Raw genomic sequence first — 16,588 nt, forward strand, 5'->3', positions numbered from 1 at the left:
CACTCCAATATTTTATTAAGTAATACAGAATAGGAGCTTCTCCCGCAAGACTTGGACAGCTACTGTGTCTGTTCAGAATTTACCCACACTGTCTACAGAGACCACATGACTTCACATTAGTCAACCAAGTATGCAATAAGAGTCATCATCATTTGTTTTATGAATCACCCACAAATATCTTATTCTCTATTAAGTAAGATCTATCTGGCTACTTCATTACACAATAGTTTATCCAGCTTTTTAGGTCAGTGGTTACACATTTTCTTCTATCCATTTGTAGTTCCTTTCTTTCTTTGACTTTGAAAATCATGGACTAGGGAGTAAGCACCTGTGACAGAGAAAGAATGTCTGTGGAGAACATACCATGATCCAGCAGGTTAAAAGCCTATTTTCTATCTGACTGCTGCTGCCTCCCAATAACTGAGGAGAGGATACAATATACTGTTCCAGAATAAAGGATATCCCTTTATGACAAGCAATATTTTTGGTGAAGTGATTTATTATTTTTATATATATACTGCATATATAGGTCATTTTATAATTAATAGTTGAAGAGATGACACAGAAAGTAGCCGCATATGTCAGCTTGTAAGAGTTGAGGCTGAAAATATAACACATTCGTGGTTAACTATACAGGTAACGAGGAGAGTATTACAGCATAGTCATGCAAGCAAATGCGTGAGGCTAGCTCAGAGGTGGGCAAATTACGGTCCGCAGGTCACACGTGGCCTGCGGGACTGTCCTGTCCAGCCCTGAGCTCCTGGCCAGGGAGGCTAGTCCCCGGCCCCTCCCCCGTTGTTCTCCCTCTCCCACAGTCTCAGCTCACTGCACTGCTGGCGAAATGCTCTGGGTGGCGGAGCAGCGCGCTCCTGAGGCAGCGCAGCTACAGAGTCAGGACCTGACTCGGTGCTCTGTGCTGCACAGCTGCCTGTCCTGGTGCAGCCACGCCAACAGCCACCGGTGCTCCAGGCAACGCGGTAAGGGGGCAGAGAGGGGGTTGGATAGGGGGCAGGGGAGTTGGGGGAGGTAGTCAGGAGGCGGGAGTGAGGATAGGGGTCGGGGCAGTCAGAGGGCAGGGAACAGGGGGGTTGAATGGGAACAGGGGTCCTGGAGGGGCAGTCAGGAAGAAGAGGAGGGGTTGGATGGGGTGGGGGTGGGGGCAGTTAGGGGAGTGGTGTCTGGGAGCAGTCAGGGAAAAGGGGTGGTTGAATGGGGCAGGGGTTTCGGGGGGTGGGGCAGTCAGGAAGGAGAGAGGGGTTGGATGGGGTGTTGAGGGGCAGTTAGGGGTGGGGGCAGTTAGGGACAGGGAGTCCAGGGGTGTCATGGAGAAAGGGTGGCTGGAAGGGGCAGAGGTTCTGAGGGGGCAGTCAGGAAGGGGGGGTGGATGGGGTGGGGGGTCCAGGAGAAGGAAGGGGACAGAGAGAGGGGGGTGGATGGGGCAGGGGACCCCAGGGGGGCCGTCAGGAGGCAAGAAGCAGAGTGGAGGTTGGATAGGGGGCGGGGGCCGGGCCACATCTGGCTGTTTGGGGAGGCACAGCCTCCCCTAACTGGCCATCCATACAATTTCAGAAACCTGATGCGGCCCTCAGACCAAAAAGTTTGCCTGCCCCTGGGCTAGCTGCTTTGGCTCAAAGCACAAAAAAGCAATGTAGACTTTGTGATGAATTTTCATTCAAGATCACCAAGATTTGTGACCATCTAGAATGCAATAACACAGCTTCAATTGCTATAAACTTATATTGCACTTGTTTGTGGGTCTGACCTACACTGGCCAAGAAAATGGATACTCTTAACAATACTGTGTGAATTCAAAAAAAACATGTACATTACTTAAAGTTCATAAGTTGATTGCCTCTGTGGCTGACAACATAAGATAAATGCCTTGATCACCTTGAATGAACCCATATAACAAATTAACTGACCTATACCACGTGGCGTATGTTATAACCGCAAATATCCAGCTGGGTTTTCCAGTCTGTCCATCCTTATTGTGCCACCCAAAATTCAAGCTAAAAATGGCCACTGGAGAATCTCCCTTGAGGAGATGAACACATCTCTGGCATGCACAAGCAGTAGAGCCTGCTTTTATGCCAACAGACACAACTCTAGCATACAGGGTGTGCTGGTAAATGGCTGAGGTGTTGCAGCTCCATTATTCCAATTATCTACTGATTCCTTAGGGTACGTTGCAATAAAAACACAGTGGTGCAGTCTCAGAGCCCAGGTTAGCTGACTCTGGTTTGCACAGCTCAGGTTGGGGGACTGAAAATAGCAGTGTAGATGTTCAGGTTCAGGCTGGAGCCTGGGCTCTGAGACCCACCCCCCTCAAGGGGGTCTCGGAGCCCAGGCTCCAGTCTCAGCCCAAACATCTACATTACAGTTTTATAGCCCTGCAGCCTAAGCCAGCTACCCCAGCCAACCATGGCTGTGCCATGGGTCTTTTATTTCAGTGTAGACATAGGGACTTTGTGCTAGTTGCATAAGTTGGCGCAGCTACTTGGCTGTTCTAACACTAAACCACAGAACTGTAACTGGTTCCCTGAAGATTGAACCCCAACCCTACCATCAAGCAAAACTTAGTCACATGGGAGAAGTGAGACAATTATTTTCCTTTAACCAATATTCTGTAGTTATGGAACATTCTGACTGCCTTATGAGATGGTGGCAAATTGGAGCTTCTGTCCTCTTTCCAGAAAACAGCAAATATCCCACACCTCAAATCACCCCAAGACTTTTAGCAAGATTACATTTTCAATCACAGTCTTCCAATTTTATACTCAGAAGCATATGCTCCCACAAAAACTGAGGTGCACATTTCTGAATGCACAAAACAACTGCTTATGTGTTTCTGCAGATACACATCCTCACAAATGTATTTTTGCAGATGCAGAATTAGAGGGTACGGGCTATTCTTGCTGAAAAATGGGTCCCAAATTTATGTAATATAGTTGCATAGTTGGCTCAGTATCATCATGACCCACCTCACCTCCTAGCAATTATTTAACTTCTAGTAATACTCAAGAGTCATAGATTTTACTTTATTTCTGTATTACTGTACATCACTTATAATAAAAGATTAAAATGTTTACCTTGATATTTTGGGCATCAACATTAGCTCCAGCTTCTAGTAGAAGACTAATGACTGTAGTATTTCCTGCTAGCACAGCCCAGTGTAGTGCTGTATTTTTGTGATATTTGTCCCCAAGATTAATGGAAACATTAAAAGTAAGCAGCAATCGAGTTGGATCCACACTAGAAAAATAAAAGCTTGATTAGATCTACAAAGAATTAAAAAATCACAAAGGACTTTGTTTGTCCATGAGTTTGATCTACTTAAGTATCTTAGTGTATCAACTCAGACAATATTAATCAGAACACCTCTTTTCTATAGTGTTATGTACTAATGGCCAATTCTGCTCCCACTGAAATAAATTATAAAACTACTTTTGAATCCAATGGAATCGGCACAGGGCTATAAATTAATCAATAAGTGTAACAAAGTTTCTTCTAGATGGTAGTAGAGCACATATTTTCATATAAATTCTTATTTTCCCATGTAACACAGAAAAGTGACAGCTTCATTACAAACATGTAATACCATGCAAATATCTACATTTTTGATGCATAGCAGTGAGGGTACAAAACTTTTCTCGTTTCTCATCATCACAAAACTCCTATAGAAGAAGGAGAAGAGGAGGAGGGAGAAGGAAGAAAACAGTAATAATGTCAAACAACCTCCTCTCTTCTTCACTAATGGTCATAAATCAGGCAAATTATAGTAGGTTTGATGGCATTGTGAGACTAATTTAGCTAGCTAAAAGGACTGTGAGTTGTTTGTTTTTGTATTTTATATTGCCTGACTAAGGCAGAGTGCTTTGAACAGGTCTGTATTAGAATGAGTTTATTACCTATGTGTTCTGTAAGCTGCCCACATTAAAGGTGTCATTCCATTTTGATCCATCATATCTACATCCTGATAAAAAGAAAAGCATTAGTGAGTTAAGCAAAAAATGCTAACATTTCAGTATACTATAGGAACACAGAATTTGCCATGTTGGATCAGATATTGGTCATTTAAGTCTGGTATCCAATCTTCAGTGTAGACACTGAGGGCTTGTTTACACAGCCCAACAACTAGGACTACAGAGGTATGAACTGCAGAGTGCACCAAAGTGCTGTGCTGTAACTGCCCCACAAACTTTGCTGGTGCAAACAAAAGGACACCTAGTTTGCATTAACATAACACTGGTCTGGAAAGGCCATCATTAATGCAAACCAGGTACCTTTTAGTTTATGCCAAAAGTGACCACATGGGTAAATTACAGCACAACTCTTTGGCAGGTGCTGCAATTCACAGCCCCATAGTCCATATTGCAGTGCAGTACAGACATAGCCAAACTAATGCTTCACAAGAAAACAAAATATAATGAAGTTGTGCCATGTGAAACCTGGGAGCAAGAGACCCTTTTTCCCCTCTGTGCCTGCATAAATAAGATAATGCCCTAATATTTAAGATTTGACGAACGCTTGCAGGAAGCATAATCAAGCACTTCTGCATTTTAATACATCGTTCGTATTTACAACTCCAGGTTTTGTGTCTACAAAAATCAGTATTGAATTAACCTTCTCTCCTCCAGGATATTTGTATTAACTAGTGTTGAGGAATATTGGCACAAGTAACATATTTAACTGTAAAATTAGTGAGCAAGTCCATAAAAAAGCTATATTGAACTAAAGTGCACTTGAGAATGGTTTTAACTGGCAGAAAGAATCCTTGTAAGGAAATTTTTAAATATGAAAATTCTAAACATTACCATGTTATAATGTATTTTAGCTAGATGAAATGAATGAGGCAACAGAAGGTAGTTAGTGACAATGTTAGGTTCTCAGAATGATAAATGCTGGCTTAGTGAAACAATAAGACTTTTAATCAATACATTAGAAGCAAAAGGAAGACCAAGGACAGGGTAGGCCCACTGCTCAGGGCTTGGCTACACTGGAGAGTTGCAGCACTGGTGATGGCTTTACAGTACTGCAACTAACACATCGTCCACACTTGCAAGGCACATCCAGCGCTGTAACTCCCTGGATAGGGCGCTGGCTGTACTCTACCTCTGCCTGGGGAATAACGACTGCAGTGCTGGTGATGCAGTGCTGCTCTGCCAGTGTGGCCACCAAAAGTGCTGTTATTGACCTCCAGAGGTATTCGGAAGTATCCCAGAATGCCTGTTCAGCCACTCTGCTCATCAGTTCGAACTCTACTATCCTGGCCTCAGGTGACCCGCCCTTTAAATGCCCCAGGAATTTAAAAAAAACCCTTCCTGTTTGCTCAGCCAGGTGTGGAGTGCAATCAGAGAATCTTTCCAGGTGACCATGCCTCCACGCGCTAAACGAGCCCCAGCTTGGAGCAATGGTGAGTTGCTGGACTTCATCAGTCTTTTGGGGGAGGAAGCTGTGCAGTCCCAGCTGTGTTCCAGCCGCAGGAATTACGATACCTATGGGCAGATATCAAGGGATATGATGGAAAGAGGCCATGACCGGGACGCGCTGCAGTGCAGGGTTAAAGTGAAGGAGCTGTGGAGTGCCTATTGCAAAGCCCGTGAGGGAAACAGCCACTCTGGTGCTGCCCCCACGATCTGCCGTTTTTACAAAGAGCTGGATGTGATACTTGGGGGTGACCCCACCATCAATCCGAGGACCATGATGGACACTTCAGAGCGGGGGCCGTGGGGGGGCGCAGAGAAGGGGGGGGGAGGAGGAAACCGAGACTGAGGGTACTGGGATGGGAGGAGACACCCAACAGTCCCAGGAAGCATGCAGCCAGGAGCTCTTCTCAAGACAGAAGGAAGGTAGCCAGTTGCAGCAGCCGGTACTTGGTGAAGGACAAGCAGAGGAACGGGTTCCCGGTAAGCGGCTTGTATTTTCAGGATAGAAATGTTTCGGAAGAGGAGGGAGGGTTAGAGCTGCATGCATGCATGCCTAGATGTGGAATAGCCCATTGATGTGGTCTATCATGTCGCGGTAATCGGTCTCGGTAATCTCTTCAAAAGTTTCAGCCAGAGCGTGGGCAATGAGCTTGCGCAAGTTTATTGGGAGAGCCACTGTGGTCCTTGTCCCAGTCAGGCTAACGCGTCCACGCCACTGTACCGCGAAGGGTGGGGGGACCATTGCTGCACACAAGCAAACTGCATAGGGGCCAGGGCAGAATCCGCATTGCTGTAGAAGACCCTCCCGCTCTTCCCAGGTGACCCGCAGCAGCGAGATATCTTCCAGGATCAACTCCTGTGGAAAATGTTGGGAGACTGTTCAGCGTAGGTGCCCCCTGCAGCTGTTTGCTTTCCCCAACGCACAGAAACCCCAGTACAGCCCAGAAGCAATCATTCCCTCTTCCCAGGTGACCCGCAGCAGTGAGATATCTTGCAGCATAAACTCCTGTGGAAAATGTTGGGAGACTGTTCAGTGTAGGTGCCCCCTGCAGCTGTTTGCTTTCCTCAATGCACAAAAACCCCAGTACAGCCCAAAAGCAATCAGACCCCCTTACTCACCATTTCGGGGCTCCTGTGGGTTATGTGCGCTCTCTTTGGCATGGGAAAATTATGCTACTGTGAAGACTGTAAACTCCTTCACTGTGTGGGAATAACTATCTGAGATATAAACAATGCTGCCTCTGTTAACTGTTGCCTTTTTTGCCTTTCTACAAGCAACCTTGACTTCTCGGATGCCTGTATTATCAACAGTTGAAAGACTCCAAAACCTCTGGAAGAAGCTGCGAAAAAGCAAAGACGACCTGCTGCAAGCAGTTATGGATCACTCTGCCAGAGAGAATCAAAAACTGCAGGACTGGAGGGAAAAGGAAAGCAGGATCTGCCAGAGAAACACAGTGGCCAGGAAGAAAAGCACAAAGCAGCTGATAAGTATCCTGGCGCGCCAAGCGGACTCTATCCAGACGCTAGTAGACATTCAGGCAGAGCACTACCATGCACCCTCTCCCCATCCCCCGTGCCAAAGCTCTTTCACTTGTGCCCCAATGTCAGCTCAAAACCCCTTCCCCAGCATCCAGGTTCTTACCACCACCACCAGCTGCCTCCAACACCTGTACGTTCACCAATCAGCCCTGAGAACTAAGACTCTTACCCTCTGCACTCACCACGCAGTATAGGCATCCTGAAGTGCAGCAGTCATTGCACAGCACTCCAGACAGGACATATTCAAACCTGTGACTGTACAGTTCACTACCCCAGTCCCCCTGCCCTTTTAGGTTCCCAAAATGTTGTGTGTCTGTCAATAAAGTTATTTTCTTTTCAATAAATGAATTCTTGGCTTTGAAAACAGTCTTTATTATTGCAGAAAGTAAAGTGATACCTTAGCCCAGGAAAGAAACAGGCACTGCAAATCAGCTTAGGAAAAACAGATTCCTACTAACATTGTAACCACTGCACTTCACTCCTGTGCAAGGCACCAAACATTACTGTTGGTTTTAAGCTTCAAATTCCTCCCTCAAGGCATCCCTAATCCTTGAAACCCTGTGCTGGGTCTCTCTAGTAGCCCTGCTCTCTGGCTGTGCAAATTCAGCCTCCAGGCATTGAACCTGAGGTCCATGCCTGACTAAATGTTTCACCCTTCCCTTCACAAATATTATGGAGGGTACAGCACATGGATATAACCGCAGGGATGCTGCTTTCCCCCAAGTCTAGCTTCCCATACAGAGATCTCCAGCGCCCCTTAAAATGGCCAAAAGCACACTCCAGAGTCATTCTGCACCAGCTCAGCCTGTAGTTGAACCGTTCCTTGCTCCTGTCAAGCTTCCCTATATACGATTTCACAAGCCAAGGCATTAACGGGTAAGCGGGGTCTCCAAGGATCACAATGGGCATTTCAACGTCCCCGACTGCAATCTTCCGGTCTGGGAAAAAAGTCCCTGCCTGCAGCTTCCTGAACAGGCCAGTGTTCCGAAAGATGCGTGCATCCTGCACCCTTCCAGGCCAGCCTGTGTTAATGTCAATGAAATACTCACGGTGATCCACAAGCGCCTGGAGAACCATAGAGAAATACCCTTTCCGATTAACGTACTCAGATGCTAGGTGGGATGGTGCCAGAATAGGAATGTGCGTCCCATCTATCGTCCCTCCACAGTTAGGGAAATCCATTTGTGCAAAGCCATCCAGAATGTCCTGCACGTTCCCCAGAGTCACGGTTCTTCTTAGCAGGATGCAATTAATGGCCCTGCAAGCTTGCATCAAAACGATCCCAACGGTCGACTTTCCCACTCCAAACTGGTTCTCGACCGATCGGTAGCTGTCTGGAGTTGCCAGCTTCCAGATTGCAAAAGCCACCTGCTTCTCCACCGGCAGGGCAGCTCTCAATCTCGTGTCCTTGCGCCGCAGGGCGGGGGTGAGCTCAGCACACAGTCCCATGAAAGTGGCTTTTCTCATCCAAAAGTTCTGCAGCCACTGCTCGCCATCCCAGACTTCCATGAAGATGTGATCCCACCACTCAGTGCTTGTTTCCCGAGCCAAAGAGCAGCGTTCCATGGTGCTGAGCATTTCCGTGAATGCCAGCAGCAATTTTGTGTCGTACGCGTCAGGCGACTCGCTATCATCGTCGGACTCCTCATCACTTTGGATCATAAGGAATAGCTCAACTGCCAAACGTGATGTGCTGGCGAGACTCATCAGCATATTCCTCAGCAGTTCGGGCTCCATTTCCCACAGAAATCGCGCTGCACAGAAACCGTTGAGAGAGTCAAGATGGCGCCAAACGTGGACAGAAAAACAGGGATTGCTGGGATGTGAAGCGATGCATCACAGGGCATTGGGACAGGAAGCAGAATGACCCGCACCCTCTGCCCCCTTCCCACAACCCACAGCGCCAAAATGGGACAAGGTGGTCTGTGGGATAGCTGCCCATAATGCACCACTTCCAACAGCACTGCAAATGCTGCAAATGTGGCCACACTGCAGTGCTGGTAGCTGTCAGTGTGGCCACACTGCAGCCCTTTACCTACACAGCTGTATGAAGACAGCTATAACTCCCAGCGCTGCACACCTGCAAGTGTAGCCAAGCCCTCAGTGAGGAGGGAGAAACGAAACAGGAAACTTGGAAATGGTAGAGATACTCAATGACTTCTTTGTTTCGGTCTTCACCAAGAAGTCTGAAGGAATTCCTAATATAGTGAATGCTAATGGGATGGGGGTAGGTTTGGAAGATAAAATACAAAAAGAACAACTTAAAAATCACTTAGAAAAGTTAGATGCCTGCAAGTCACCAGGGTCTGATGAAATGCATCTTAGAATACTCAAGGAGCTAATAGAGAAGGTATCTCAGCCTCTAGCTATTATCTTTGGAAAATCATGGGAGATGGGAGAGATTCCAGAAGACTGGAAAAGGGCAAATATAGTGCCCATCTATAAAAAGGGAAATAAAAACAACCCAGGGAACTACAGACCAGTTAGTTTAACTTCTGTGCCAGGGAAGATAATGGAGCAAGTAATTAAGGAAATCATCTGCAAACACTTGGAAGGTGGTAAGATGATAGGGAATAGCCAGCATGGATTTGCAAAGAACAAATCATGTCAAACCAGTCTGATATCTTTCTTTGAAAGAATAACAAAGTTTTGTGGATAAGGGAGAAGCAATGGATGTGGTATACTTAGATTTTAGTAAGGCTTTTGATATGGTCTTGCATGATATTCTTATCAATAAACTAGGCAAATACAACTTAGATGGGACTACTATAAAGTGAGTGCATAACTGGCTGGATAACCGTACTCAGAGAGTAGTTATTAATGGTTCCCAATCCTGCTGGAAAGGTATAACAAGTGGGGTTCTGTAGGGATCTGTTTTGGGACGGTCTCTGTTCAATATCTTCATCAGAGACTTTGATATTGGCATAGAAAGTAAGCTTATTAAGTTTGCAGATGATATCAGACAGAGGGATTGTAACTGCTTTGGAGGATAGGGTCATAATTCAAAATGATCTGGACAAATTGGAGAAATGATCTGAGGTAAACAGGATGAAGTTTAATAAAGACAAATGCAAAGTGCTAGACTTAGGAAGGAACAATCAATTTCACACATACAAAATGGGAAGAGACTGTCTACAAAGGAGTACGGCAAAAAGGAATCTAGGGGTTATAGTGGATCACAAGCTAAACATGAGTCAACAGTGTGATGCTGTTGCAGAAAAAGCAAATGTGATTCTGAGATGCATTAACAGGTGTGTTGTGAGCAAGATATGAGAAGTCATTCTTCCACTCTACTCTGCGCTAGGTAGGCCTCATCTGGAGTATTGTGTCCAGTTCTGGGCACTGCATTTCAAGAAAGATGTGGAGAAATTGGAGAGGGTCCAGAGAAGAGCAACAAGAATGATTAAAGGTCTAGAGAACATGACCTTTGAAGGAAGGCTGAAAGAACTGGGTTTGTTTAGTTTGGAAACGAGAAGACTGAGAGGGGACATGACCGCAGTTTTTAGGCATCTAAAAGGGTGTCATAAGGAGGAGGGAGAAAACTTGTTCATCTTAGCCTCTAAGGATAGAACAAGAAGCAATGGGCTTAAAACTGTTGCAAGGGAGGTTTAGATTGGACATTAAGAAGAAGTTCCTAACCGTCAGGGTGGTTAAACCCTGGAATAAATTGCCTAGGGAGGTTATGGAATCTCCATCTCTGGAGATATTTAAGAGTAGGTTAGATAAATGTCTATCAGGATTGTCTAGACAGTATATGGTCCTGCCATGAGGGCAGGGGACTGGACTCGATGGCCTCTCAAGGTCCCTTCCAGCCCTACCATCTATGCATCTATGAATAAGTGTAAAGTATTTGCATTCAATTATTTGTGGAAAACCATTTAATGGATAGTAAAAACATGTTTTCATTCTTTTTCATTTTCAGTATTAGCAGCCTTTTATTTTATTTTCTGAAAATACCTTATTTTTCTCCTCATTCTGCTTTTAATAACTTTATTGGTAGGAAAAGGATGTTATATCCAACAACAAAAAATAACTTTTTTAAACACAATAGATATTATGTGTACATATGCCCACACATATAACCCTTGGAATATATATCATAGACCACTGGTTATATTCTCTCATGTAAATTTGAACAAGCTATATGCTTAGAAGAATGACTGACTTTCTGCAATGTCTGGAGCCTGGCTGATACTTAAAAAAAAGTTTAAGCATCATGGCTAACTAGTTACTTGATCCCCAGCCCAATGCCTGTAATATTTTTGGTTTTGTAACATCACCAAATAAATTATATTATTGGTTTTGAGCCACTGGGGCTGTTTGACATTATTGAAAATAATTTTCCTTCAATTCTTGAATGTGGGCTGCCTTAAATTCATTAAAACTGCACCATAAGAAACGTGTTATTCAAATAACCTAATTTCCCTTTTTGTATCTGTGACAGATGGTGTCCAACTTGTTCAGTACGCATGGTGGCTCCTCAGTAAATCCTGGCAATTTTAATACCTAGTATTCTATAGTTATGTTTATGATCAGCTATGCTTTCTAGGTTAACTGCAAAGAGGGTATATCTCAATTTGCACGCCAACAAAGCATTCTAAAAGGGTCTGAAGGCCATGAACTGGATTAATATATACCAGTCAGCTAGAAATGGTCAAAAATTTCTGGTTAAAAATGCCCTTTTTGCAAAACTGACGTTTTGCACATGAAAATTTTGATTTTTCAACAGGAAAATCATAATGTTGGCATCTTGGCTGCTTGTCCAAAAGGCTCTTGTCAATTTCACTTTCTGCTAGCGAAACTGATAAAAGCTTTCCCACAGTACTAGTGAAGCACAGAGCCCTGCTTGCCTGTTGCCTGCTCTCTCCACTCCCTCCCCCCTCCCGCACCTCTGCCCCTATCCCAGCCAGCTCTGGGAGCTGGAGAGGCAGAGAGCTCTGATGACAGGAAAACATGAGGAATTCTGCCACCATGAGAGGTGTAGCTTTGTCCAGGAGGATGGCTCACACAGATCACTGCCATGTGTGTTCTTACTGAACTGAGGTATACACTTTATAATTTTAAAGGAAGTAAATAGTCCAGTACAACTGTAATTGGAGCTGCTACTGGAGAAATTCATGCTGCCTTGTCCACATAGAAAATCTCTTCCATTGGGCTTTTTTTGTCACTCTGGTCCAGGATTTTTCTTTGGACCAAGATGTCTTGAACATGCAGCAGAGCAGCTTTTACTACAGATGTCAATCAGCTAGCATCCAAGATGCCAGATTCAGGGATGTCTGATTTGGATTCAGGATTGGGCCATTGTTCTGCGAGACAAGAGTCAGTAGGACCAGCAAGTCATGAGTCTCCTCCATACTGACAGGTTAATAAGAGTTGAGTACCAAATTGTCTGGCCCATGTTCGTGCTATCATAAATGACCTGAACTGTGTACTGTCTCCATTTCCTTAAGAACCTGGGTATCGTGGGCATTGATGTACAGGTACATAATAGACCAGGAGCCCACAGAATAAGGAGGGCATCCAAAAGGGAACCTGCACTCATGTTTCATGTCTCCCTAGAATAGAAGCTCAGGCACTTTTGTAAATCCCTATTTGTGCAAGAGGCTTATGTAGGTCTGCAATCTTGTGGCATGACTCATGGTTCTCAGATAAATCTCTGATGAGTCACTCCGCCAGTTTGTTTTAGAGCCTAGGAGGTACAGAGCACCATGAACAAGTCCATGGGACCAAAGAGGGGATCACAGAAGCAAGGGTAGCCATATGGAATTTGAAACAACCAGAGAAGTTTGAGATAAAGATCAAGGATGGGTCTCCAACCCCTTTCTTCTTTTTAAGAAACAGAATAAAATCCCCTGCCTCTGAACTCTGTGGCATTTCCTCTACCCATCCCAGTTGAATGAAGGAGTCCACATCTCGTTTAAACAATCTCCCATGAGAAAGGTTCCTTAAGATGGACAGGATGGGTGAGGAGAGGACATAAACATTTTGAAATTGGATTGCTGATTATCTGCAGGATCCACAGATTTGAGGTTATCCCATGCCAGCCAGTTGCCAAAAGGAGTGTTGGAGGGATCCAGCCAGAGTCTCAACACACACACACACACACACACACGTCAAAACTGGTTCTTTCCTGAAGCCCCAAGTTGTGGAGCAGCCAAGGAAGAAGCAGAGGGTTGCCTCTCGTAAAATCACCGCTTCTTCCTCAGGATCTCCTCAGACTGTTGCTTAGTACCATTCCGAGACTGTGATCCCTATCGGTAGAACATCTGCTGTTGTTTTGGATTCTTCCTCCTTGGAGGCTGGTACATACAGGCCCAAGAATCTTAAGATTGTTCTGGAGTCTTTAAAGTATATGGAGCACTTCATAAGTACCACTATTAAAGAGGTAATTGCCTTTGAATAGGAGGTCCTCAATGGTAACCTGGACCTCCCTTGGAATTTCCAATGCCTTAAAACTAAGCAGACTTCCTCATCACCATGGCACTGACCATTGTTCTGGCTGTTGTGTCTGATACATTGAGTGTCCCTTGGAGAGTCATTTAGGCTGTGAGCTGGCCTTCTGTCAAAGGGGACTTCACTTCCTCATGCTGTTTTTTCACGAGTCTGTCCATAAAATTGCAAAGTTTGTCCCATATAAAATAAATTGTATTTGGGGAACAGCTCCTGATAATTCGTTACTCTCATCTGCAGGCCTGCTGTGGGGTACACCTTCCTCCCAAAGAGGTCTAACTTCTGGTCTTTGTCCCAAGGGATGGTCTTAAAGCAGCACAGCCAGCCTGACTTCTCATGAGGACTAGCATGTTGGTAAAAATACTCCAACCCTACAGCCAACTCCTCTCAGCACTTTTTGATGTTGATGTGACCAAGGCCAGCCTATGTCAAATCACTTTGGACATTTCAAGCAGTCTGTTATTAATGGGCATGGCTGATTGCCCCACAGAGGAAGGCTGCACTATACCCAGAAGTCTGTGTTGCTTATCCTGGATAACCTGCAACAGGATAAGCAGCATCTCCACCAATCTTTTTAGCAAGTCCTTTTAACTCATCCACAGAAGCTGTGTTCGAGGCTTAACCACTTTGTCTGGACAGAATGAGCTGACTGGAGGCTGGTATACTATTGGAGAGTAGTGATCTCCATAGTATTCTTCCTCATCCTTCAGAAGCTGAATTCAATACTGAAGTGGAACCCAGGATTACTGGAGCTGCTTCTTTGGCAAGAGGAACCTGGCTCTCAAGACTGTGGATAAAGCCAGCTTCCTGGAACAGGGATTCACCCCTCTAGGGGTACCAGTACAGCCTCAGTTGATAGGGATAATAAGGATGGTTCGTGAGTGGGTAGCAGGTGGGGTGTGCTCTGTGGGTCCATGATGATCTTCTGGTGCCCCTCCAGTATTCTTCCTTGTAGTCTCTGCCTAATTCCCACTGTGACACTCACAGAGGTGTGGGAGCCACTCCGGAGAAGAAGCTCTGCTATGTACCTCTGGGGAAAAAGAAAAGACAAACCTCTTCCAACAATGGGGCAGACCTATCAGGTGTACTCCATCTTGTGGGAAAGTACCTTAGCGTGTTTGGAAATTTCTCCCCATAGCTTTCCAATGAAAGGTGAGTTTTATCAAACCTGGAGGCAGCACTGTCTTTGGTATGGAAAGAGGCCATCTACAGCAACTTTGGGTTTGGTGCTGGGGTACTGGTACAGGATTCCACTTCAAGGCTTTTGGAGGAGTGAGCCTTAGGAGAGGCTTTCTTCATCCCATTCTTGGAGAAGAGGATTGGTGCCTGCCCTGGTCCCTGAAGCGGTGCTTTTTAGGGCCCATTTCTGAACATGTCATCTGTGCGGCTGATAAGTGGGTCTTATGAAAAGCCACCAAGCGTGGCTTCTCAATTCATCAGGGCATTGGCAGCATGAAGCTAACCAGACACCTGGAGGGTCTCTGAAAGTCTACTCGGATTCAATGAGGTTTGCACCTTTCCAAGATGAAGAGTTTCAGCTTTGCCTCTGTAGTCTGAGTCCTCTTGAAGTATGACATGCAGATTAAGCAGCACTCCAGAGGAGTGGCCTTCTTCAAAGGACAGCAGGCACAAGGAGTGTCTCTTGTTCATGGGCATAGCAATGTCGGAGGAGGAGGAGCTCTTTAACCACGGTGACTTAAGGTTAGCCATTGTACAAGGGGAGGTCTGCACAAAGCAGAGATCTCTTGTACGGAAAGGAAGTGGGAACTATCACCACTTTATCTAAAACTAAGTACTTCAAAGCAATGGGCAAAGAAAATTTATCAACAAGAACTAAGGCTAACAATAAACTTTTCCTAGTGAGAGAAATAATTGTGCTAGCTAGCTACTTGCTAAGATCAAAGAATGTGGATACTACAAGGTCTGTATAACAGCCACAATCAGTAAAAAGGAACTAAGTGCAGGTTGCGGCTGGTCCACACTTTATCCTTTCAGATTCAAGGAGCAAAAGTGCAGTCAGGGTGCAAACATGAACCCAGTGGACACTGCTATTCAAAAGAATCCAACCTCACATGCCTGAGGTACATGTGCACCCAGAGTGCAATCTGTGTGGATAACTGCTCAAAGAAAAAATTTCAGCTCCCAGACATCTCTACTCCTAATGACGCAGTGGGAACTGGGGAAAAGGGATGAGGGTGGGATGTCCTTTTATCCCATTGATCCCTGACTGCCAGAATGGTCCTTGGAGCCAGAGACGTTCAGTAATGCTTAGAGCAGTCTCACAACTACTTTAGTTGTGCAAGAGGGAAAAGCCCAGAAACATAGGGCCCAAGATTCATAAGTGCAAAGGTTACTTAAGGTCACTTTTGCACAAATACCCCGCCAAGTAGTCCTTGGCCACTGCTCAGAATCAGAATTTGGAACTGGAGGTAAGACACACAGTACTGCAGCTATGAGTGTCAAAAAATGACTTGGTGCTTGGCAAGATCTTTATGATTTTTCAACAATATATGTTAGCAACCCTTGAAATTGGTTAGTATCACTTTATGTAGTGACGAGATAAACAAGTACAGTGGGGGGGTTTTAAAACCACCTTGTTTCAAGTTTCTCTCTCTATTTAATTGATCTATAGAAAGAATCTGTTTTTATCTATGACAACCTAAACTGGGTTGTAGATTCTGATATTTGTGGACAGCTAGTGACAGGAGCCTTGGAGAGACACCGAGCACTTGGTACTAGAAGGTCAAAACTCACAAGTAACAGCATAAGGATCCTATCTGGGCAACAGTCATTGTGATTTCCATTCCCAAGCAGTGCCATAAAGAAGCAGGTGGGAGCCAGAGTTAACACAGGGAGAGCTGAGTGACTTTAGGGCATCAATCCTGCAAACACTTCTGCAAATGAGTAACTTCCTGCATCTGAGTATTCCTATTGAACTCACTCAGTGGGGCTAGTCATATGAGCAGTTACTTGCCTCCATTTACAGGATCGGAGTTTACAAGTGCAATGGCAGAATATTTTCATAAAATGTTGTGTAAAAGATTTGCTTTTAAATACACATAAAAGTGTGGTTTTGTAAATCTTCCATTATCTTTCTCTTTTACAAAACATGAAACAGTACTTCTAACTTCAATAACCATAAATATGTAGAGTATCAGAGGGGTAGCCGTGTT

General features: G+C 44.9%; 1 protein-coding gene across 1 annotated transcript in view; it reads right to left on the bottom strand.

The window, feature by feature from the left end:
- ZDHHC17 (zinc finger DHHC-type containing 17) overlaps positions 1 to 16,588 on the bottom strand; it is a 137,089-nt gene that overhangs the window by 74,016 nt on the left and 46,485 nt on the right. The window contains exons 6-7 of the mRNA XM_030548671.1: positions 3,909 to 3,973; positions 3,090 to 3,252 (exon numbers count right to left, since the gene is read on the bottom strand). Of these exons, the coding sequence (XP_030404531.1) occupies positions 3,090 to 3,252; positions 3,909 to 3,973 (228 nt within the window). The remainder of the gene's footprint in view (positions 1 to 3,089; positions 3,253 to 3,908; positions 3,974 to 16,588) is intronic.

The sequence above is a fragment of the Gopherus evgoodei genome, chromosome 1 (assembly GCF_007399415.2).
Source record: "Gopherus evgoodei ecotype Sinaloan lineage chromosome 1, rGopEvg1_v1.p, whole genome shotgun sequence".
Taxonomy (NCBI): Eukaryota; Metazoa; Chordata; order Testudines; family Testudinidae; genus Gopherus; species Gopherus evgoodei.